The following is a 23703-nucleotide window of genomic DNA, read 5'->3' as shown; positions in this document are numbered from 1 at the left end:
AGACCAAGTCATTACCAAGACCAGAGTGTGTCAAGACCGAGACAAGACCAAGACTTTGAAGGGTTGAGGCCGAGTCAAGACCATGACCAAGGCAGGGCGAGACTAGGATTGGGCATCGAGAACCGATTCCTACTTGGAATCGTTTCAAAAATTTTGATCCCAGTGGAATCGTTTCTTTATTGGAATCGTTTGGAGGATTTGGTTTCAAATCCGATCATCGCTTCCCAATTTAACACGCGCAAGTTTTGGTTTCCGAAGCAGCCAGGCTCTTGTTGTGTTGCAGCCTTGGAGCACAGTAAGCAGTGCTCTACTGTGGCTTTATTTTACGTTGAAAAAGCCCCGGTAAAACTGCAAACCACCATTGAATCAAAATAAAACGTTCCTCTTATTTGTGAAAATAGGCATGTGGCCCGTTTCAACTCCACCCCTCAAAGAATCGGAATCGTTAAGAACCGGAATCAGAAGGAAGAATCGGAATTGGAATCAGAATTGTTAAAATCCAAACGATGCCCAACCCTAGGCGAGACCGAGACTGGACCAAGACCAGACCAGTGCCAGACAGCCATAACTACTTCTGTCTTCGAGATTCACTTTCTTGGGCGTGCGTGTTAAGTGGGCGGGGAGAGGGGGTTAACTGTCACAAATTTCACCTTAGAAGTGAGTCAAGTTATTGGTTGCATCTGAAGCAGGACGTTTCACATCCAATCACGGTAAAGATGTTAACACACAAAATCAGACAATGCAGAGGCAATTAAGGGATATCTCTGCAGTTGTGGTCTTGATATGAAACCCTGAGTCCTCTTGGTCCAAGAGTTATTTAATGTTACTAAACAAAACCCTTCGCTGTGTGTGAAGTCAGTAGCTTCACTATACGGTAACAGGACTTCAGAGATGCTGTGTGCACAGGGTTTCCCACAGTAAATTTGTTAGTTAAGGTGATAGGGTTGCCATCTGACTGGGGGAGGGGTGGTGTGGTGTGTAGACTCTGTACTACACACCACACTAAATATCAAATTTAAATATGTAATTAATACATCTCTGTAGTGCAGACTCTATACTAAACACTACACTAAATTTAAATAATAACAAATAAGTAATAAATAACCAGCTTTTCGAAATAACAGTTGCAATGTGCAATTTTAAGCTCATTAAACTATTTTCAAAAGAAGTGTTTGAGTGTGAACAATTTTACTGGCATTGCTCCCATTATCCTCCGTGACACGCTCTCTTCCACTTTACCTGACAACTCTTCTCCAAAACAAACTGCGCTGAGATAACAGAGCTCAGCCCATAGCTTCACTGTTATCTACACTAACCGTGTATTGTGAACCACGTGTAGTGATAAAAAAAAAAAAAAAGACAACTGCTGTGTCTCAAAGACTGGGCAACAGCCGGGCGCGTTGAGAATCCACGCGCGAGAGGTGATGTATAGTTCCAGTCACTTCGTCATGTATTCACTTCGTTGAAACAAGAGAAGAAAGCCTCACTGATGTGAAGAACAGGACAGAGAAACATATATAAATGCTCTCTGCCCACCGTATGCCAACACTCCGGTAAGTCCATCACCCCGTCTCTGCCCGGCCATGCCCCAGCTGCCCGTACATTTGTTGACAAACTCCGACGCACACGCGACGGTGAAATGACGATTTATCCCTAAATGTGAATAAATGACAGTTAGACTCACCGCCAGCAAATGTTCTTTCTGTTGCGATTGGTGGTATCTTGACATCTCGCCGTTACCTTGTTTCCTACAGACTGTGTTGATGCGACTTCTACATTACAGCCACTCAAACAGGACAGAGTAACACGGCAGTTATGTTTTTTTTTTTTTTTTTTTTTTAAGACTCAGTTAAGGCGGCATGCGCGTGTTGTTAAGGCGGGCCGCCTAAACTGCAAAGTGCTGCGGGAAACCCTGGTGCAGTCACTGTGCCCAGCTGTAAAGAAATGGCAGTAACACTTTACTTGAAAGTATCTACATAAGAGTGACATGACACTGTCATGAACACATGACCCTGTCGTGACACAGTCGTGACACATGAACCCTAACCATAACTTGTCATGACAAAAAAAGAATGACACTTACTAAAAGAAGCGTTATAACGTTTATGACGTGTTTGTAATGTTTATGACACGTTCATGACAGTGTCATGTCACTCTTGTGTAGATACCTTCAAGTAAAGTTCGATGCTTAAGCTTACTGCTCGTTAAACCAATATATTTTAGTGTCATTTAAAGTAATGAAACTGTAAAAAAGCCAATCTTTTCAAATGTTAAAAATTGTCCACCTCTGCACAATGAAGAACAAACATCCAAGTGAAGTAACCAGTAGGCGTTTTTGAGGAGGGATGCTATCCTGCTTGACAGTGTTCAATCAATCACAAAGCTAATTATATGACAGTAGCAGCTCCTGTACGTCTTCTTCTTTTACAAACCGGCCAAATGGCCTCCAGATTTTCTCATACACCCACAATTTGCCTCTCTCCATGGACATACATTGCGCCATGTTCTTCAAGTACTAATTGTAGGTGCCTCCATTTTCTTCCAGATGAGAGCCAAAGTCCTTTTTGCCTGTAGTATAGCAAAATCAGTACATTTATTTTCTTGGGTTTTCAGATTCAGATTTGTGGACAGTTTTTGATACCAAACATTTTAACGTGTTAAGCAAGGTGAAAGGTGAAATCATATGTAATGCACACAGATAAAAAAAAATAGCATTGCTCTCTCACTTAACTCTCTTTAAGAAGGCAAATAAAGACTTCCCAAAACGTCAGTATTCTTTAAAATGTACTATTTAGGCTGTAAAAACTCACAATGTTATAAATGTGTACCTAGTGCATATATTTTTTTTAAAAGAAATGCTAATACTATGAATTGCTTCTGCGTATTGAAATGGTGACCTTGTTTGGAATGTTTTATGTAAAACATGGCAAATTTATTCCGTTATACACAATAAGTTTTCCATCATTGGAATATTGCATTTTCCTTAATTGCTGTGTTGCTCACCATGTTTTGAATTTGAAATACAACTTCAAAAACAACACGTAAGCTGATTAGACAGTCTGGCTGGTGAGTGATCTTTTTGTATGTGAGTGAATCTTGCATGTAGATGAGACTTCAGATACAGTATTAGGGGACCACTAAGGCCTATATAAAAGAGACTTCAGATACAGTATTAGGGGACCACTAAGGTCTATATAAAAGAGACTTCAGATACAGTATTAGGGGACCACTAAGGTCTATATAAAAAGAGACTTCAGATACAGTATTAGGGGACCACTAAGGTCTATATAAAAGAGACTTCAGATACAGTATTAGGGGACCACTAAGGTCTATATAAAAGAGACTTCAGATACAGTATTAGGGGACCACTGAGGTCTATATAAAAGAGACTTCAGAGACAGTATTAGGGGACCACTAAGGTCTATATAAAAGAGACTTCAGATACAGTATTAGGGGACCACTAAGGTCTATATAAAAGAGACTTCAGATACAGTATTAGGGGACCACTGAGGTCTATATAAAAGAGACTTCAGAGACAGTATTAGGGGACCACTGAGGTCTATATAAAAGAGACTTCAGATACAGTATTAGGGGACCACTAAGGTCTATATAAAAGAGACTTCAGATACAGTATTAGGGGACCACTAAGACCTATATAAAAGCATCCAAAAAGCAGCATGTCATAGGACCTTTTAAATTTACAATCTCGAAGATCTCCGTTTCGTTGTCTTTGGGGGCTATAAGCGGTAACCAGGGACGTCACTAGGATTGAAAGACGGGGGGGGCTTAGCCCCGAGGCTATGCAAAACTTTCCCTTGCAAAATCTTACTTACAAACTCTAAAGTTAGCTTTTAGATACATCAAAGCTGCATTGGGGGGGGGGTTACTTAGGCCAGACTGTGCTCCTGCTGAGTTCTTCTTTAGGCTAAGACTTAACTGCTATCTATCTGCCCGTGTAAATGTGTGGTAAAGTAATACCATACCTAATTCCTCTCTCTATTAGATAAGGTGCAAGTCAAAATAAGACTATTTAATTACTAGGGGTGTAACGATACACGTATTCGTATTGAACCGTTCGGTACGAGGCTTTTGGTTAGCTGCGCATTACAAACCAAACGATTCGTTGGACTAATCCTATTTCGTTTTTAAAAAAAAAAGATAAATTGTGTGAAATCTAATGTTCTCAGTGCCGCTGCACTCAACAAGGCAGCCCAAATGACGAAACAGGCAACATGCTGTCTGCCCTTCCCACTCCTAAAGAAAAACACACTACTCCAGTCAGGCACGATACGCTGAACTAGCTCGTTGCAATATGGTTGACAAGGATTTAAAGTATGTCTGAATTAATAACCTGATGGCGAGATGAATAAACGTTCTAGTATGTATGTATGTATGCTCATATGTAGCCTAATCTACATTTAGGCAACATCTACATACTTGTTTAATTTTTTACAGCAAAGGAATGCAGACAGTTAAGTTGGTCAGAATCAAGCATATATAATAAATATCATGAAATAATTTAGTTTAGGCTCTCTCTCTCTCCTAAAATATCTTCCAGTATCCATTTGTTCAATGAATTGAAGGATATACTGGTACAATAGCATTAACAGTGACACTATGACATTTAGAGACTGATATTGTTTTTAATACTATAGAGAAAGCAGGCTATATTAATGGTAACTAGGCGAGCTATTTCTTGTATTTCACTCGTTTACACTAGCTAGACTATTGTTTTCTATAGCCAACTAAAATATTCCTTTATCTTTACCTCAAGTAAATGTAGCTGAAGTGAAGCAAGTGAAAGTCATTAACAACAACTTACCATTTCACTCTGTATCACTCACTGTGTGTGCGGTAGCAAGTCCAGACCAAAGATTTGCGACGAGACGAGATGAATCCTGCAGCTACGTGCAACACACCGGTCTGCAGCGTTCTGAAAGCTGCCAGTTTAAACCAATGAGAAGAGACAAGACGGTGTATCATCTTCATAGCCATTGACTCTTTGTACTTCTGTCTAACTTTCGACTTTCCGGCTTTTTTGTAGCTGGATATATTATTTGTTGTTTCTAATTATGAATTTGGATAACATTAATGATAGTGAGATACTTGCTACAGTTGCATTTCGAGTGAGAAACCGGCGAAAACATTTTATTTCTCTGATTTACTGCTTTGTTTTAATGCTGCCTGGTGCTCTCTCTCTTCAGTAACTCTCTACCTCGCTCGTCCACATACCGTTACCGTGCAAGCGGCCGCTCGTGAGCCTCTCTCTAAAACACTGCCATTTCCACCAGTTGACAGTTAAAATAAAACACACTGCAGTGCATGACGACACCAACAGATGAATGGTGAAGGAAGATTGATTCCACATAGTGAGTGATAACAGAGTGCACTGTAAAAAAAAAAAAATGTAATTATTATTTTTCTTATTATTATTTGGGGGGGCTTAGGAACATTTTGGGGTGGCTTCAGCCCCCCTAAAATAGGCCTAACGACGTCCCTGGCGGTAACTGAAGGTGTGTTTTTTGGATCTCACTTCCCAGAGATCCAAACAGTGCAGCTCTCTACGCACCGGTGAGTTAAAGAGGGAGTTTGTTGCGTTAGCTCAGCCTACACTCTCTGGTGGACCAACCACTGCTGGCTGATTGGTATACCATTAACTGTGTGCCGCTTGGGAATTTTTCCCAGGAATGTCGCCAAAGACACCCAGTTCGTAAAACTGCAAAGACAAGGGCGTTCATCAGTGGGCCATAGGCTCAATCACCATTGTGTTACCTCATGCAGCGATAGTGACTCAACAGACATTTATTTAAATGAAAATCTTTGAGATTATTACCTTAAACTATGACCTTGAGACCGTATTCAAGTGTTGTTTTTTACGCTTCTAACTTGAGTGTGATTGCTACAATGTACTAAAAGGAAAGTAGGAATGACTCATGAAAGAAACCATTGAGGCTTAATGGATAGCACTAGAGAAGGCTCGCAGCTGGAATGAAGTGTGTGTGTGTGTGTGTGTGTGTGTGTGTGTGTGTGTGTGTGTTGATCTTCATTTCACTTTGAGAAGTTTGACAAATATTGCCGAGTTGTCAGTTCCCTTTCATGTATCAATATAATTAGGGAAAAAAGACGCATTTCTATGATTATTTCATCTCTGAGCCAAAATGTGTTTTCCTCTCAGACTGATAAACATTTAGTCCAGAGCCTGCTAATGAATGCAGCTTGTGTGGAGGCAGAGCAGGAAGCAGAATGACTCACGGGCGTTACGGCCCTGAGAATTCCTCTGCCTCTGTACAAGGTGCTGGAACATTTTGCATAATTTTCATCTTCCTCCTCCTCCTCCTCTTCGTCCTTCACAGAACCAACTCCGACTCTGCTCTCCATACAAGCGCTATGAACCCAAACCCTCAGGACCCCTTTGGCATGAACCAGCAGATGGGCCGAGGTCCCCTCCAGCGCAATGGTGAGAGCAACACACACACAACCAGAACACAAGATACTCGCCTTCAAAGAGAGTAGTTTCTTTATTTGTTTGGAGATGTTCTTGTTTTAATGTGCCCTTAACTGTTTGACAGCTAATGGAGGCTTGTACCTCAGCTCCATCATTTGTATCCATTTTGTCTTTTTAGTAGAGATGTACCGATACCAGTATCGGTATCGGCTCCACGTAATATATGCCACGTAATAAAGCCCTAAAGAAAATCTACCTTAAAGTAGTTTATGTTTTATTCGATCTGTACTGATCTCCGTTCCTCCATCACTGTTATTGGCCATCCACCTGTCTTCCATCATCAGACCTCCATCTCAACTCAGCATGGGCCGGTATACGAGTCTGACGGTATGATAACCTTCAGCAAAAATATCACAGTTTCACGGTATTGCGGTATTGCAATTACAGCTTTAAAAAGTTCTTTTTAAATGTCTGGGTAAAAAACAACTTTGAACATAATGTTTTTTATTTTAAACAAACTGCACACTGGCCGAGAGAAGGATAACTAAACAGCAGTTTCTCTCCTTGACCACTCATAAAAAAACAGCTCATACCTTAGGAACGGTAGGACAGAAAAATAGTGGTTTTGAAACCTTGACTTTTTCAAACCGCGCTATACCTTGAAAACGGTAACCGGCCCATGCCTAATCTCAACAAGCTAACAGAAGCCTTCTAACTATATAGTTTAGAGAATATTATAGATCCAAGATGAAACTGATAGAAGGGCGGTGCTCAGAGAAAGAGTCGCAATTACAAAATGATCTGCTACTTTAGCACCGCAGACAGCGCCATGGATTTAACAGTACACATTATGGGCCTGCGGCGGCTCCACGCAGAGCTTTCACCATAGCCTGCGTGAGTGGCCTGAAGTTTATACTTGTGCGTTGGTGTGTGCATCGATCTAATAGCAGGGCCGGCGTGTGTGTGTGTGTGTGTGTGCGGTGCGGTGGAGCGAGTGAGAGAGTGACGCGATTAGCTTCGGAGCGAATGTTAGAAATGATTTCCTTTCATTTGTTTTAAATTCAACAAGCAATTTTTTGTATTTCAGCAGAATACTGAAAGCAACAGAAATGCAGAACACTTTAATATCTGTTTACATATCACGAGGAATATCGCAATATTCAACAACGCTATCACATATTGTTCTCATATCGTGCAGCCCTAACATATAATATGTTTGAATTTCTGCTTGATTTGTGTGAAGTGCTGCATGTGTTGCTGACCTGATGTGACACAAACCTGTTGTTTCATGGAGTGAGTGTAGAGGATCTATTAACAAACGAAAGGCAGGTGGAATATTCCCAGTTGGACATGCGCACCACCCTCCAAGGGTAGGAAACAGCCGAGAGAGTCTAATTAAGAACCACTTGTGTATTGAGACATCACCCACCCAGTGCATTGTACTTTGTCGAAGACGTGCAGTCTTGTGAAAGCAGAGCCCGACTGTATGTCATTGCAGCACAGAGTCAACATGTTTTCAACTCCGTCACATGCACTATGCAGGTTGCTCCTGTACCGGGCCCATGTCGTAGTAATCATGCTAGTTTATGGTGTTTGTGTTGCTTCTCTGCTGGTCATTCATTAACAGAGAACACAGTCCATCCAGCCAGCTGCTTTTCAGTCTCGTACAGTATACCCAAATCACCGTCAGGCCTTTTGTTGATTCAAAATGTGTTTATTCTTTTTGTAGTTGAATTGTAATTGGTCCAAAGAGAAAAAAGATCCAACTATAATTCATAGAATGAATCCTCCTCCCTCTCTCTGCCTCCCGTCTGAGCTGTTTCCGTCTGAGCGTCCAGTGTTTGTCATGTTTGTCTGATCTCAGCGCTGATGAAGTGTGTGGATGAGAGAAGTGGAGTACTTTTCACTGTGTTTAGCCTACAAGTTTAAACAGGATATTGCCTTAAGGTCTGGGCCAAGTGTATATAAATGAATTGCCTGTTGTGGTTTAAATTGCTCACCTTAGACCCAGTTGGAAATGTTGGCCTGCGTGTGTTGTTTACAAAAATAGCTGGTATTAGGTATTTCATGTTCATGATTGCTTCATGTTTGTTATACCCATGTCCCGCGAAGCTCTTGTGAATGGCTGCAACTAATGATTATTTTAATTTCAGACTAATGTACCGATGATTTTCTAGATTAATCATTTGTTAAGTTCTCAGTCAATGATGACATTTTAAAATGTCATATTTTGTCCGATCAACATTCCAAAACCCAAAGATATTCAATTTACCATCGCAGAAAAAACTGTGAATGAAAACCAGTGCCTGAGAAATTAATTGAACAATTATTCAATTATCAGAATTCTTTCTGATTAATTTTCTGTGGATTGACTAATTAAAAAAAAAATCAAGTATTTGTGCAGAGCGTTCTGTGCCTTGTGCAGAGCTGCCAACATACCTGGAATCAAGCCATTCTAGTTAAACTGTATATGTGGTGAGATGATTATATTTCCTCAGAGGTGAACTGAGCTGGCTGTGGAGGATCACATAGTGTATACAGTACAGTTTTCTTTCATAGCCTGCTGTGTATACGTCTACCAGCACATACAGTACAGGCTGTATATCCTTTCCTCTAGAAGAGGCTAGGACACCAAACTGGTTCATGTTAAGGAGCGAGCAGCGCAGCCTCATCGGCTCACTGTGACGCCCCAGGGCCTCTTTGGCACCTCCTAAGTTTCAGCGGGTTTGGAGTGGTGTTAAGCCCTGGCTGATTAAAGAAGCATCTAACTAGAAATTACAGCTATGAGTCACACTGCAGGGATGGAAACACTTAGAGCAGAGGAGTTCAGCTACAGTCTTTTTGGCGTGATCTCCTTTCTGCCAATTGTCAATGGAAAAGGAGCAGCATCAGTCATAAAAGAATGTAATGTTACCTCTGCAGCTGAAATGCCTCTGATTACGGCAATGCTCTAGCAATAGACAGTGACAGTGTTTTTTTTTTTTTTTTTTTAAATATATTTTTTGACCCATATTGAGTGCATTGCACAGTGTAATGGCCCTGACACACCAACCCGATTTTCGGCCGTCGGACAGTCGGGCGAGGTCAGTGACTCGAGTCTGTTTGGTGTGTTCCGTGCCGTCGTCAGCCGGAGGAGCTGTCGGCCTTCATTTTGGCCGACCTGACACGCTGGGTCGGAAGGCGGGCAGTCGGACTCCATGACCAATCTGATTGGTGGAGTGCTAACCCAAAAATGACGAGCGGGATGAGCCTGACTAACGCTTCTCAAAATCTGACGAAAATCTTTTTAAACTGACTTTTGTCGATCTGTAATGAAGACAGATTCAGCAACTGCATGGCCCATTTCTCGCTTAAAAATGTTTTCAGAAACACGTTTCAGTGAACTATCTTCATAAAATATGAGATCGTATTCCGAAAGAAGCCGCCATTATGCCCGGTTGTAAAATCCGGGAGCAGCCAGACCCACGTGACGCGTTCGTCCAATCAGCTGCCGGTTTGAATTTTTTTGGGCGACAATACAGATTAGCGCCACCTGCTGTTATGGAGACGTATTACGTACTCTCAAGTCGGCGTCGCTTCGGTGTGTTCTGTCAAGCAGTCAGTCCGACTGCCTTTTCTGCTGACGGTCGGCCGTCTGGTTGGTGTATCAGAGGCTTAAAGGATCCAGCCAGGGACACAAGCCAGCCGTTTTCCATCCCAGTTGTCCTGTTTCCGTTCCAGTTGCACCGCTGCGAACAATAGCGAGCAGATGCCTTTTGAAGGGGAAATGTAATGCTGCCAGTAGAGCTGTATCAAATAGTTTGACGCTTCATTCATAATGACATTGACATTCAAATACTAAATCAATATTTGATCAAAAAACTATTCATTCTGTTTAAACCCAGTATTTCTGCACATTCGCAGATAAAGATTTGGCTACACTAATATTGTTAGTATTATACTATCTGTAGAGTTATATCCCAGTGGTGGCTGCGTAGGATTGTTTCTGACTCAATCCGTGTGATTCAAACACTTCCAGTAACTCGAGAGCACTGTAAAGTCCAATGAAAAACATAGATGTAATCATTTCCAAAATGTACAACATGTTTTTGTCTAACAAATATTCAGCTTCAATCCATATTTGTTGCTGTTTATCCTTTCAAAAACATTTTCTCTGGGGTAAAAAAAAAACCCAGCAGTTTGGCACGCACCTGCATTAATGGGGCAGTAACCAAACAGCACCATAAATTACATTCATATAACCAAAATGAGGATTTAGTTTGAGGACTTTTATTTTTAGGGTGATGACGTCCTAAAACATGACAACAGACGTTCAAAGCTTTATTCGAAAACCTCATTTAAAGCGTTGAATGTGACATTCGGTACAGCCCTGGATGCCAGACTGTCGTACCTCATTGTCCTATCTGCTCCAGCAGCCGGAAAGCTGCCTCTCCAAAATGAAAAAGCCTCAGAGAGACTGAGAGCATGAAAGGACAAGGACTGGGTGGGCAATGGTTCAAAAAGCTAATGGAAGTCTGAGCTATGAGGAGACTTGAAGGAGACATCAAGAGAAGAGAAAAGAAAAGATATTTTCCTAATAAGTAACAGAGTGCACTAAAGTGTTTTCGCGGAACACAAAAGTTACACACGGAATAGACAAAAGTTAAAAGGAGGGAAAGACAAAGGCATGTGTCTCTGGCATCGGGTCTACAGTAAGAAGCAAAAGAAAGAGGCTCTTTGTGGCATGAGAAAAACAATGGCCCTCTCTTCATTGCTCATCAGTCTATGAACCCACCCAGCTTAACCTCCTCCCTTTCCTCGTCTCTGTGACTGATAACATGATGCCAGATGCCCAGCTGTTGTGTTTATGAAGCTACACAGTAATTGCCGTGTGTATTCCAAAGGGCCTGTTCCTCTCAGAGCGACTGATTATTGTGCCCGACACGCCGGAATAATTCAAACAGCTGGTTATTATTGAATATCCTCTAATGTTCCTCTGCTTTTTGTTGTTATGTCTTTTCTTTATTTCGCCATTTAAATTGTCTCACCGTCCTTAATTTCTTCCTGTTTATTTGTTTCTTTCTCCTGAAGGCTGGAATGCAGTGCGCGTAAATGAGTCCGAGCTGGACGGCTCCGGAAATGGTGAGTTGGAAAATTCCTTCAGTAATCGAGGGATATTATCCATTGGTTTGTGTTGTAGGACACATGTTTAATTCAAGTACGTTCCTCTCTGCAGTCTTCTCCTTCCCCACCCTGACTAACGAGGAGAATCTAATAGGTGTCAATAAGCCCCTTCCCAAGCAGCTGTGGGAGGCCAAGAAGGTGAGTACTTCTTACAGCAATATCTGGTTGATTCTGTCTGCGCTGTTTGACAAGATGATCGTCATTCGTTGCTCTCGCATCGCGGTGCATTTGTCGCCGTGCTTACAGTGAAAATGACCTACTGCGCTAACATGTATGTCTTTTAAGAAAAGGCCACTATGTCACATTAGGCGATTGCGACACTTTAAATTCCTGCCGTGACTTGGCAGAGACAGGTTAGACTACACGCGGAACCAGTCTTTCCTGCATGACTGCAAATATCAGGAAGACTGGGTCAGAGACTAATTTCTGGGATCAGGAATGTCAATGACAACGACCTTAATGCGTCATGGGAGGAAAAAAATCATAGACGACAACAAAACTAGACGAGAAACTTCAAAACAAAGGAGGCATATTTTTGCTAATGTGGAATGTTGCACTTAGTGCATTTAGTGGATTTCAGGGGATTTGCAGCTCATTACAGATAGATATACACTGATCAGATACAGAAGACCAGTAAGGGTGCGGCTACTGACCTAATTTTCAGGATCAGGTGTTGGCCGTGACGTGATTAATCCACATTAGGTCTGTGCCGATCAGATCGTATATCGACGATTGTTTCTTCCTAAGTCTATATTAAGGCGATTTCACTTACTATCAGAACAAATATTTTATAGAAAAGAATCCCTAGAATCTGCGCCCCCGTGCTTTACGAGATGGTGCAGCATGTCCGCCTGCTTAGCCCTGTTAACCAGAAGAACTGACGAGATACGACGGCCACTCAGCTCTCCATAAAAGTAGTTGATGTTATGGATATGATTTTATATTGTATTATTAAAGAGAAGATAATCATGTTGAACGGAACATGATGCTGTGTGCACCAAACAAAGACACACAGACTTTTAAAAAGGAGCCGTTGAATAGAGGAGACATTGCTATTAAATAGATTTTTTTTAATGTTTAAATATTTATTAAAAAAATATTTATTCTTCACACTTCTTTTTATTATATTTTTTTTATATATATATAAATGTTTGTTTACGTAACTTTAACTGTTTTGCTTGCAGAAAGCTTAAAGGTTTGATTATTTCGAAGCTCCGTCAGACGCTGAGCCACGTTGCCGGCCCCCCCCCCCCCGGGCAATCAAATCGCGAGTAACCACGATTGGACAATATGAAATCGCCCAACCCCCAGTTTCTTTGTAAATGTCATAATAACAATTTGTATTTGATCTGTATAGTGAGGTATACACATTTTTTATTTGGGGAAAAGAGAGCAGTAATATGTGATTTTGTAAGTGGTATCCACAGATGTCCTGAGTTTAGGAAATGGAATATAAGAGAAAAGGTTAGACCACTGCATCCCTAAGGTCCCAATGGAAGCCATCATGTTGTCTTCTTTTTGCTGGAGTTGTCTTATCTTTTGCCTATTTAGCCCATTCAGTCGTAATGCCATAAACATTTCTGTGCTGAAAGGCTGAATAGCAATCTACATTATGCAATCAACCTGGAACTAATATTCTGTCGATTAATATGCAGTGTTGGAGTGTTATCTACTTGTAATTTTTGTGTTTCTGTCTCAGGTCCAGTCTCTGGCATCAAGGCCTAAATCATGTGAAGTGCCTGGAATCAAGTAAGTCTGAGGGCAGAAGTCAGCGTGTATTCTTTTTTGCTTATTCACAAATAAACCTTTTCTTTTCATTCCATTGCACCCACACCATTAGTGTCATGGTATACAAAGCATGTGTGATGCCACACAGGCAGCAGCTGCTGTAGCTGGTCAACAGAAACAATGGAATCCCAAGAAATAAAATGCCTCACATTCCCACCTCGACAAACAGGATGTCTGTGTTCCTCTTCACACCTCTAACACCCCCTTTTGAAAAAAAGAGGAACAGAGTTATTACAATCAGATTCCATGGCCATTGTTTTCCCACCGCAAAAGACCTCTGGTGTCATGTCATGATTTAGAAGCAAACGGACATCTCTATTTTTTTTCTTGTCAACTCATTAGCTTTTCCTGTAACATGTTGCCAGTAGATGCATAATTTAGAGTTCATATTCTCTTACAGAAAGCAATCCAGGCTTCCTGTATTCCTGTGTAGCCAGCACCAGGCTGCTTGGACCTCTTTATTTCATGCTGTCTCTTTTTTTCTGACAGAGAGAAAGACACACACTGTTTGTATGTTTGTGGAGGCAAGCATTTGTTCGTTGTTTTGTGTTGTGCCAGTTTGTGTGGGGACAGACAACAATGAGTCACTGTTGCTGCTCATATGCTGTTAATGCAGCATATGAGCAGAAATGGAAATTAGTGAAGTAGAGGAGGAAATGGAGAGTGGGTGGAAAAAAGAAGAGGCTAGAAGAGAAGTGGATGGGAGTCAAAGAAACGTCTTGTCAATTAGGAATGGCAGTGGCAGCACATTAAAGGACCCTACATTTAATTATGCACAGTTTTTACATAAATCAAAATGGATTCTGATCATCAGTGTTGTTCCTGATGACTCCCAACAAGTTTTCTGTGTATCTTCGCTGCAGTATATTCCCCTCTCCGGAGCAGAACGCCGGCCTGTCCCACTACCAGGGCTTGTTAAATAGCGGCGGCTCCCTGCCCGACCTCAGCAACCTGCACTTCACCTCACCACTCTCCACCCCGCTGGACCCCGAGGACAATGGAGGGTACCTCAATCTCAGCGGGGGCAGCAGCACCGGAAACCTGCCGGCCGCCATGATGCACCTAGGCATCGGCAACTCACAGGGTGGGTGGAGCACAGCTGTGTGTGTGTGTGTGTGTGTGTGTGTGTGTGTGTGTGTGTGTGTGTGTGTGTGTGTGTGAAAAACAAAGCAGTGTCTACTTGCAACTTCTTACAGGTTGATTAACAGGTTAGTTTGTTTTTAGTTTTTATTACAGTTAATATTCACAGGGAAAAAACGAAGATTAAAGGAGAGTAGGACAAAATAGGCATATTTTTCCTCCGCTTTCTGTGCTGTGAGTTCATCAGGTTTCCGTGCAGAGTCTAAGCTCACCTGATGCTCCCCTTGCCCATATGAAGTTCACTCTCTCTTTTGGCTGTCATCTCTTCAGACCCTCCCCCTCTGTTTCTTGGCCTCTTTTGTTTTTGTGGCACACTGGATATGAATAAGACACTTTTTTTTGTGATGAATGTCTGTCCCTGCTTTGATACTGTCATTTACAAGAATGTGTCTTCTTGCAGGATTTGGGGTGTTGCCTAGCAACACAACTCTAATCACAGTTGAGCTGTCGTTCAGTGCGTTATCTGAATTGAATGTGCCTCTTCTGACTGTCGAGACTAAATAAAAAAAAAATCTGTGTGTGGTAGTGAACCATCATCTGTAGGGATTCTAGTATCTGTGAGTTTAATAATCGGAAGGTCTGTTCAAGCTTTAGACTCAAAGTTGGGAGCCACTGCTGCAGTGCTTTGAGCAAGTTCCAGGTTTCTTCCTCTGCCAGCCGAACCATACATTATGGATAGCTCACTGAATGATCTCTCTGTCTCCAACTTCCTCACTATAAACTCTGCTGCCTGATCTGATCACACCCACCCCTGCTCCCTCCTCTCTGTCTATCCTTTCTGTATTTTGTGAGTGTATGTGTGGTTGGGCTTCCATGTTGAACACAGTTCAGCTTGGCCGAGCATCAAACTGAAAGGGGAACTTTGACCCTGTTTTGGCTTGTTACAATCAGCCCTTTTCTTTTCCCTCAGATTCCCTCTGCCTTCTCATTTTCCTTCCCTCTGCTCTCCATCTTTCTCTGTCTCCCCATTCACACAATAACATGTACTGTTTCAGGTCAGGGACTGGAGAGCATGCTGGAAAATCGAGTACAGTACATACCACATCATAACCTCCACATGTTCTCCTTGGTTTCTAAGGATTCTGGATTCACAGCTGCCTTTTTAAGATTCATTTTAATGTACTCATACTTTTTCAATGTCTGATCGATGTGCCCATGTCTTGTTATCTTTACTGTCCCTGCAGGGCTCTCCTCCTCTCTGAGCAATCCCTCAATTCAAGGGTCTCTCAACAACTGCCAGCTGCAGTCGTCGCTCAGCAATCCCTCCATCAACTCATCCCTGCGTCTGTCCAGCAACTCCCCCCGGCGACGGCCTGCTCCCATTAGCCCCCTCACCCTGTCTCCTGGCACCGAGCAGCGCAGGGGTCTGGCCAAGCAGCTGTCTCCCACCATGTCACCCTCGCTGTCCCCCATCACACAGGTACACACCTCCTCACATTCCTCTTATAACAAGAGGGATTGTTTACTTTGTAGTGCACTGGATTAGCATTATCAACTTAAATTAATCTATAAAACTGAGTAGTATGAGAAACATTAGTAGTTTTTGTATACGGTTTGTGCAGACCAAGAAAAATAAATTCAGGCGTGTTTTGTGGGCACTTGTGATTTGATTGAGTTGATTTGTAGGGGCGTCTGCATTGTGTAAACTAAGAACCACCGCTGTCGAAAACACTAAAACTAGAATTAAAACTAAAGTTCAAAATCTTGCCATTGCAAAAACTACACTGGTGCAATTGTTTTTACCCCTGCATTGATGGGGAGAGTTCAGTTGAGTAATGACACTACGTTCAGAATAAATAAACTTCAAGTCCCAACTCTTTGTTAAACTTGTAGTCAGTCTTTTGAGACTTTTGCTGGCTTTTCTCTGTCCTGTGTAGGGAGTTGCTTTGGATACCAGCAACATGCCAAGAGAGCCGCCCCCACCCTATCCGCTCTACCAACAATCCCAGCATGCAGTGGACCAGGGCCGACAACGCCAGCAGCAACACCAGCAGCAGCAACACCAACAACAGCAGCAGCAACAACAACAACAGCAGCAACAACAGCAGCAACACCAACAACAGCAGCAGCAGCAACACCAACAACAACAGCAGCAGCAACACCAACAACAGCAGCAGCAGCAACACCAACAACAGCAGCAGCAGCAACACCAACAACAGCAGCAACACCAACAACAACAACAGCAGCAACACCAACAACAACAACAGCAGCAACACCAACAACAGCAGCAACAGCAGCAGCCTGTTTCCCCCCTTCAGAGCATCTCTCTGGACTTCAACACGAGCCAAGTAAGTGGCATGAAGAGCGTCTTTGTCAGGGTGTGTGTGCACGGACAGTACGCTGATGCGCACACACACACACACAAAATCATATTTTGTGCGCCAGTCTTTGCGGTGTTCTGTGCGTGCACATTCCTGATGGTTATCATTTGCTTTTGTCTCCCTGCAGGGCAGGAATTAGCGTGGGAGATGAGATACAACTTTGTAATTCTAATAACCCACACTAAGCTGAGCAATCACATGTGCTGTGTAATTTGTTATTTAATAGTCAGACCCAAAAGATAAAAAAAAAAAATATTCTGCCCATTCCCATAGCTATAAATATTAAGACATGGATACAAAGACAAGTCTAGTTCTAAACCTAAATATATTGTATTCTGTTGACAATTATATAAAACCGAAAACCAGCCAACCCTCACATTGGAGAAGCTGGAAACAATAATGCTTGATTTAAACCATTGCTTGATTGTTATTGTTACGTTGTTACATTTATATTATTGCCTAACCAAGAATAGAAGCCTGGTCCTTTTCAGTGAACCACTTATAAAAAGTTATTTATTTACACACATAGTAAATTATGACAGTAAATCATAGAAACAAGAGACTTGCAGACAGTTCTGCTTTCTTCCAAGATTTGACAACAAAGTGATGTTTTGGCACTTTTTTTTATTGACAGCACAACAACATGGCAACACTCTTCAACGACCCTTTCATGGAGCAACAGTTCTCCAATCGCCAGACCAAGACCCACCCCTATACGGTACAGGTTCACACACACACACACACAAACACACACACACACACACACACACACACACACCCGTTTAAGCATAAAGTAGTGTCTATCTTCAGTCAGAAAGAGACATTTCAACCAGTAATGTTGGATTGTTAATAGTGTTACAACACCTGTTTTGGCCTGTTTTTTCTCCGTAGCCCTCAATGTAGCATTTCCTTATTGACATATGAGGGCTATGTGAAGGCTTGCAGAAAATGTGCTCGCAAAAATGAGTAATATTTGTAATGAAATTGTTTTTTCAAAATAAATGTGTAATGGCAAAATCACTGCTGCAATTTAGGGTGAACTTTGACTCAAAGCAGAATCTACTTTTTAGACAAACAAGTTAAAACCACATAATATCTTTAGCCAAGAATATATATTTGTTTGCCGTTTTACAGGCGAAATGTCGTTTTTGCCCTGCAATGTTAGTTTTTCAGCAGGATGTATCTACATCTTGTGAATGGATTGTCATACATCTTGGCCCAGACAATAACTAGTAATTAAGTTTTCAGTCCGACTACAGAGCCGAACAGAGTCTGTCATTGTCAGTTTTAGTGTTAATAAGGTTTTCTGGGCACTGTGGATGTTAGGCGAAAACACTTGAAGACATCACAGAGAATCAGGATGCCAAACGTGAACTCGACAACTCGGCTCACTGATTCATTGCATTTTGTTTCGTTTGCCATTTTCTCTCCGCCATCTGCCGTTTAGTTGGACCAGTTCACTCTGTTGGAAAACGCGATGAGCTCCTCAGCAGGGGGTTCTTGCTTCGACCCTTCCTCCTCTTCCTCCTTGCTCTACTACTCCCAGGCTGCCCTCTCGGGGCTGGGTGGAAGCCATGGCAGCCTGCAGGACCCAATGCACATGAGGTCCAACATGCTGTACTCCAACTGCAGCGGAGGACTGCCCAACATCATACTTACCGGTAAGTCTTAACAGGTGGGTGGCTTGTTTTAATGTCACCCATAAGTGGGAAATTGGGAATTCTGGGATAGAGGAATTCAGTGGGGTTTTTTTTTCTTTTTTTTCTTTTTTTTAAACAGAAAACAGCTGAACATATAGAGTTTAACAGTGTGGTTCCTGAAGTAAAAATCCTGTTCATTTTCTTTATAAGGATTTTGATTATTAGCCATATCCCTGAACAAACAGACAGACAGACAGACGAGCGAGGAGATTGCAGAGGCCATAGGTCTGTATGAAATCAACCTCGTTCCAAGAACAACATGTTTTATTCACAATGTCATAAATAAGTACTACGCTACCCACAATCCTTAGTGTAACAGCGACATCTCTGATTGGTGGAGCTTGCTGTTACCATGGACATTTTTATTGGAAATGTACACAAGTCTTGTAACTTTTTTTGCCGTTTTTTTTTTCTTTTTTTATGTTTTTTTTGCGCCGAATCGAATGATTTATGGTCAGGATTTTTCTCGGAGCTGGTTGGCTTGGTTCCAGACTTAAAACTCTTTTATAGAAGTATTTTCTGAAACATCAATGAAATCTTTGAATGGGGAAAATCACTGGTCAAAAAGGGGTCGGTCACTGTTAGGCTCTGTAGTATGTTGGAAAAAACTAAACCGAAAAAATCTCCCAATTAATAGTTTGAAGAGGTAAAACTCCAGCAACACTTGTAGTATACAGAACAACTTTATTGTCATAAAGTAACACATTTCGGCTTGTGGCCTTCATCAGGGTCATCCTGTGCCGCTGGAGTTTTATTAATTCTTATTCTGCGTCTACAAGAATTATTTGTGTGCCTGTTTAAAACTGTATACATTTATTTTTAGCAACTAGTGGGTAGAATACAAGCTCACAGACACACGGTCCTGACATATTATTACCTTAAAAGTTTTGTTTGCCGTTTAGTGTTGGGCAGGTCATGGTAAGTACAATCGGCGTATCATTTCTTGTTTATGAAAACAGCTGCAGCTGAAAGCGAGTTGATGAGTCCTGAGACTGAACCATTCAATTAGATTGGATCGACTTTATTGATCCCAAATTGGGACATTTCAGTGCTACAGCACACTCATGTATTCAGTACTTTCATTCAGCAAAGTAAAGAGTCGTAAAACCAAAACTTCAAGCTAAGACATTTTTCATATTTAGTTTATGAATATAATGCGAGACGAGGGGATATGGCCTGTTAGATAGTAAGATGGGCTATAGTAAAATGTCCTTCGACCACCATTGGCCTCAGAAACAGATTTGCAATGTGATTCTACATACATACTGTAATGTTCTCACTTAAGACTGATTGCAGTTCCCCGCAGTAAAAGCATTAAGTGTCTCCAGACAGATGAGAATTATTCTCTGAAATTTCAGTGTTCCCACGGTGCTGTTTCACTGAATGCAAATATTAGTTAGTGATGTTTTCTAGCGTTTGCAGAGCAGTTAGTTTTTTCAGGAATCAAGCGTAGTAGGGTGATATGTCTCACAGGGGGAACATGAAGATACCTTCATGAAGACTTGTGTCTGTGCTGCCTTGGGCCTCCAGCTTTGTTTTAGCTGCTGATATGTGGGTCTAACCATGGCTTAACAGACAGGGACGCTCCAGTTTAAATGCAACTGTCTTGAAGGGAGGAGAGTGTCAGATGTGCTGTTTTTTGTTTGTTTTTTAAAGAGTTGTCGTGACTAGGCCTGCACGATTCGGGGAAAAATATGAATCACGATTTTTTAGCTTAGAATTGATATCACAATTTTCTGCCACGGGTTTTTTTTCTCACGGAGTGTGATGTTTATTGCACACATGAACCATGACAAAACAAAACAAACTGGCAGTACCAAACAGATTGTTTTGGGCACCTATAGCACATTACGCATCACCACAAGCCTGTAAACACAGAGGCTTCAATGAAGAGAAGGGAGAGCACTGCAGCGCTTGGGAGCTCTTTAAAACCCATTTTATACAGTCCATGTTTAAAACTCACAGAAGGAAGTAGTAGCTCGTAAAATAAAATCTAAGTTATTTAAGAATTAAATCGTGAACAGGGTGAATCGAGATCGCGATTTTATAACGATTGATCGTGCAGGCCTAGTCGTGACTAATGATGAGGGCAGTGAGACTGTTGGCTAGAGCAGGAGGAAATGTTTTCCTGGCCGTGGGAAACATTCACCCGCCATCATCTGTTTCCCTCTCTCAGATGACTCCAGTCTGTCAAAGGACATCAGCAGTGCACTCTCTACGGTGCCTGAATGTTTTGACTCGGAGGGAGGCTTCCCGTTGGAGGACGAGCTGCGCATCGAGCCCCTCAGCCTGGACGGTCTGAGCATGCTCAGTGATCCCGACATGGTGCTGCCAGACCCATCAGTGGAGGATAGTTTCCGTAGTGACAGGCTCTGAACATAAAGGGCGTCACAGGTTCCAAGAAAGATAACACAAACATGGATTTGCAGTGTACAGCGTGTATAAATCTGAATATGCATGCAAACAATCTCTATAGGGCCACTGTGCATGCATGCATCCACTGCCACTAAGATTCTTAAATGTGAAGACACCATGTACACAGTCATGCACACACACTTTTTAAGGAGGAGATTTGTGAACAAACGCTGTTTACACCTGCTTCATGCAAAGTTCCCTTCATACATGCTCGAGCTCGTATCTCGCAGACATTGTTTGTAAAATGCAGTTTTGGGTTTAAAATCAGCTCTGGGAGCAGAAACCGGTCCAGCTCTGAGAGTCTGCACCTCTTCCTCCCTCGCCCGAACCCCAAAAGACTCGGACGAACACGTGAGGCGATCCCACTTCTTTCTCTCCTCACCAGCTCACAGCCCCCCTGAAGCCATGGCAATCTCATCGCCATGGTTACACACCATAGCAACCCTATTGCAAAGCTTGAGAACAGCAGGAATGCCAACACACACACACACACACATTTACTTTTCTTACAGCAACCAGTAAACGAGGCAAAGGGAGCCCAGAGCTGTGCAGTTACTGGCAGCCCAGTTGTCTTCAGGTGAAGTAAAAAACCAGCCATGCCGTGGCTACTTCAGGCTCTTGAACAATCATGGTAGAAATGAAGACTAGAGAGATTAGAGCTTTTGTTTTAAATGTATTTCTTTACATATGATATCAGATTATTTTTTAGATGTTTGCCACAGATCTATATATATATATATATATATATACATATGTTTTTTTAATATATATATATATATATATATATATTACACATATAAGCCTCAATTTCAGTCTGATTAAATTGTATTTTCAAACTCGAAACAAAAAGGGCAAAGTGTTTACAAAGATGAGATTTTATTAAGTTAATATTACTTAAGAGTATAGATTTTTGAACTCTAATTAAGAGATAAAATTCTAAGATGTATTGAATAAATGCTATATTTTTCCTTGCAATTTGGTTGGATATTCCCCGTCTCCTCGGTCACTTTGACAGCAGTGGGACAGCGTCAAGATCCATTAAAAAAAAAGAAAAGAAGGAACTTCAAGTTTTTTTTTGTTTTTTTAAATACTTCTATGTACAGTAATTGCATATGTTTTATTTTACATTTTGTACCGACTTGTAATGGCGCTTCATCTGTACTTTAAACCTTGTTGTGAATAAGGGCATGTGTACTGTGGATCGATTATGCCCTAAATATCTGTTGGCAGTACAGTGAAACAACCCCCCCCTCCTCTGTGTCTGAACAGTCAAAGTGACTCATTCAGAGAGCAGACTGTAATCATGTGGACATCGGACATCATGTAACATTGCACTTAACCTCTTTTGCACTAATTGGTTCACAGTGTGTAGACTTGATAGTTTTTACACCAGGTAAGTATGCTTTTTTCTTATCTTTTATTTACCTGATAACCCAAAGAAGTTGAATGAAGCCATTACTAAGAAAAGCGCCTTTCATGTGACTAAATATTAGTCGCTGCACATACACACATTTCAAAACACCAGCAACGGGCGTTTACTTTTGATATGATGTGAGGAAATTGAAATTTATTCTCCGCTTTGATTATTTGGTCATATAGTAATATGTTTTTGTAAAGAGCTCATATTTGCAGTTGATTATGTAATAACTCGGCCATTTAGGGCATTGAGTGCCCCCTAGTGTTTCAATAAAGGCAAAGAGAGATTTTTTTTTTATTAAATATTGTTTCTGAAAAGGATTTGGAGCATATTTAGCTCCTTTAGCTATGCAATGTTTCCAATTCAGTGAGACCTGTTGAACAGGTGCAACTTGTACATTATGCAGTGTAACATGGCATGCAGGTTCATTTTATGTGCACAATGTGGGGGATCAAATTAGCTAGAAATCACAATATTACATGTGTCCAGTGTCCACAGTGTATGTTGACTCTCAGTAAGAAGGGTGTCTGCTCCTGCAGGATTTGCAGCTGAATTTACATCTGATCAACAGTCGGACAACAAGAGCATTTATAGTGAATGATTTAAAGTAACTCGTGCACCTTTTTTGGACTGCAGGCAAAATGGTGCATGGCACTGTTTGTGTTTATTTTTGTTTGTTTCTTGTCAGTCCGAAGGTGTCGTACTTGTGCTATGTGGACCGTGGGTTGATTCCCAGTGTATGAAAGAGCTTCAGTGTGTGATTATTTGTCAAATACAAAATGAAGAGGGCAGTCGGGGTTATCGTGACGTTGATTTCTAAGAGTTTATATTCAATTTCAGCTATTTTACATGCTTGCCTGCTCTCTTGTTAGCTCCATAAGACGGTGGGTTACTTCCTCTGTCCCTGCCGGTTTCCTGCTGTCTGAATGCCTGCCTTCTGCTGCCTTACTCTGTTTTTTTTTTTTTTGACTTTTCATATTCCAGCAGTAACCTGTATCAGTAATCTCCTCCCTTTAGCTTTAGCTCTGTTTAGTACTAACTGCCCATTGTCATTTCCTGTGTCTTAGTCTCACCGTTTCTTTTGTGGTGTCTTACTTTTTTAGTTGCATATAAAAAATGTACAGTTCTGTTATTTAAAAGAATGTTTTGTCCACTAGTGTTACTACTTCTTTTTTTTTTGTAACGTCATTTGAGTTTGTTTCCCCCCAAGATCTAAAATGTTCTTGGTTTGTAACCTATGTTATAGTGCTTATCTTCCTGATTTAATATAAACAATAAAACTCTATACTGTGTATTAAAGGTTCTGTTGTTCTA

The 23703-nt window shown here is 41.4% G+C and overlaps 1 protein-coding gene across 2 annotated transcripts in view; it reads left to right on the top strand.

Moving 5' to 3' along the window:
• crtc3 (CREB regulated transcription coactivator 3) overlaps positions 1 to 22741 on the top strand; it is a 43787-nt gene extending 21046 nt beyond the window's left edge. For both annotated transcript variants that reach the window (XM_078254550.1, XM_078254542.1), the window contains 10 exons: positions 6354 to 6457; positions 11516 to 11566; positions 11661 to 11746; positions 13308 to 13357; positions 14260 to 14480; positions 15721 to 15956; positions 16414 to 16824; positions 17492 to 17575; positions 18305 to 18518; positions 20734 to 22741. In XM_078254550.1, the coding sequence (XP_078110676.1) occupies positions 6354 to 6457; positions 11516 to 11566; positions 11661 to 11746; positions 13308 to 13357; positions 14260 to 14480; positions 15721 to 15956; positions 16414 to 16824; positions 17492 to 17575; positions 18305 to 18518; positions 20734 to 20933 (1657 nt within the window). In that variant the 3' untranslated portion in view covers positions 20934 to 22741. The remainder of the gene's footprint in view (positions 1 to 6353; positions 6458 to 11515; positions 11567 to 11660; positions 11747 to 13307; positions 13358 to 14259; positions 14481 to 15720; positions 15957 to 16413; positions 16825 to 17491; positions 17576 to 18304; positions 18519 to 20733) is intronic.
• Positions 22742 to 23703: the final 962 nt, after the last annotated feature.

Source organism: Sander vitreus, chromosome 1 (genome assembly GCF_031162955.1).
Source record: "Sander vitreus isolate 19-12246 chromosome 1, sanVit1, whole genome shotgun sequence".
NCBI classification, from domain to species: domain Eukaryota; kingdom Metazoa; phylum Chordata; class Actinopteri; order Perciformes; family Percidae; genus Sander; species Sander vitreus.
Note: the sequence above shows the minus strand (reverse complement) of the source record. Positions and strands in the feature narration are given on the sequence as shown.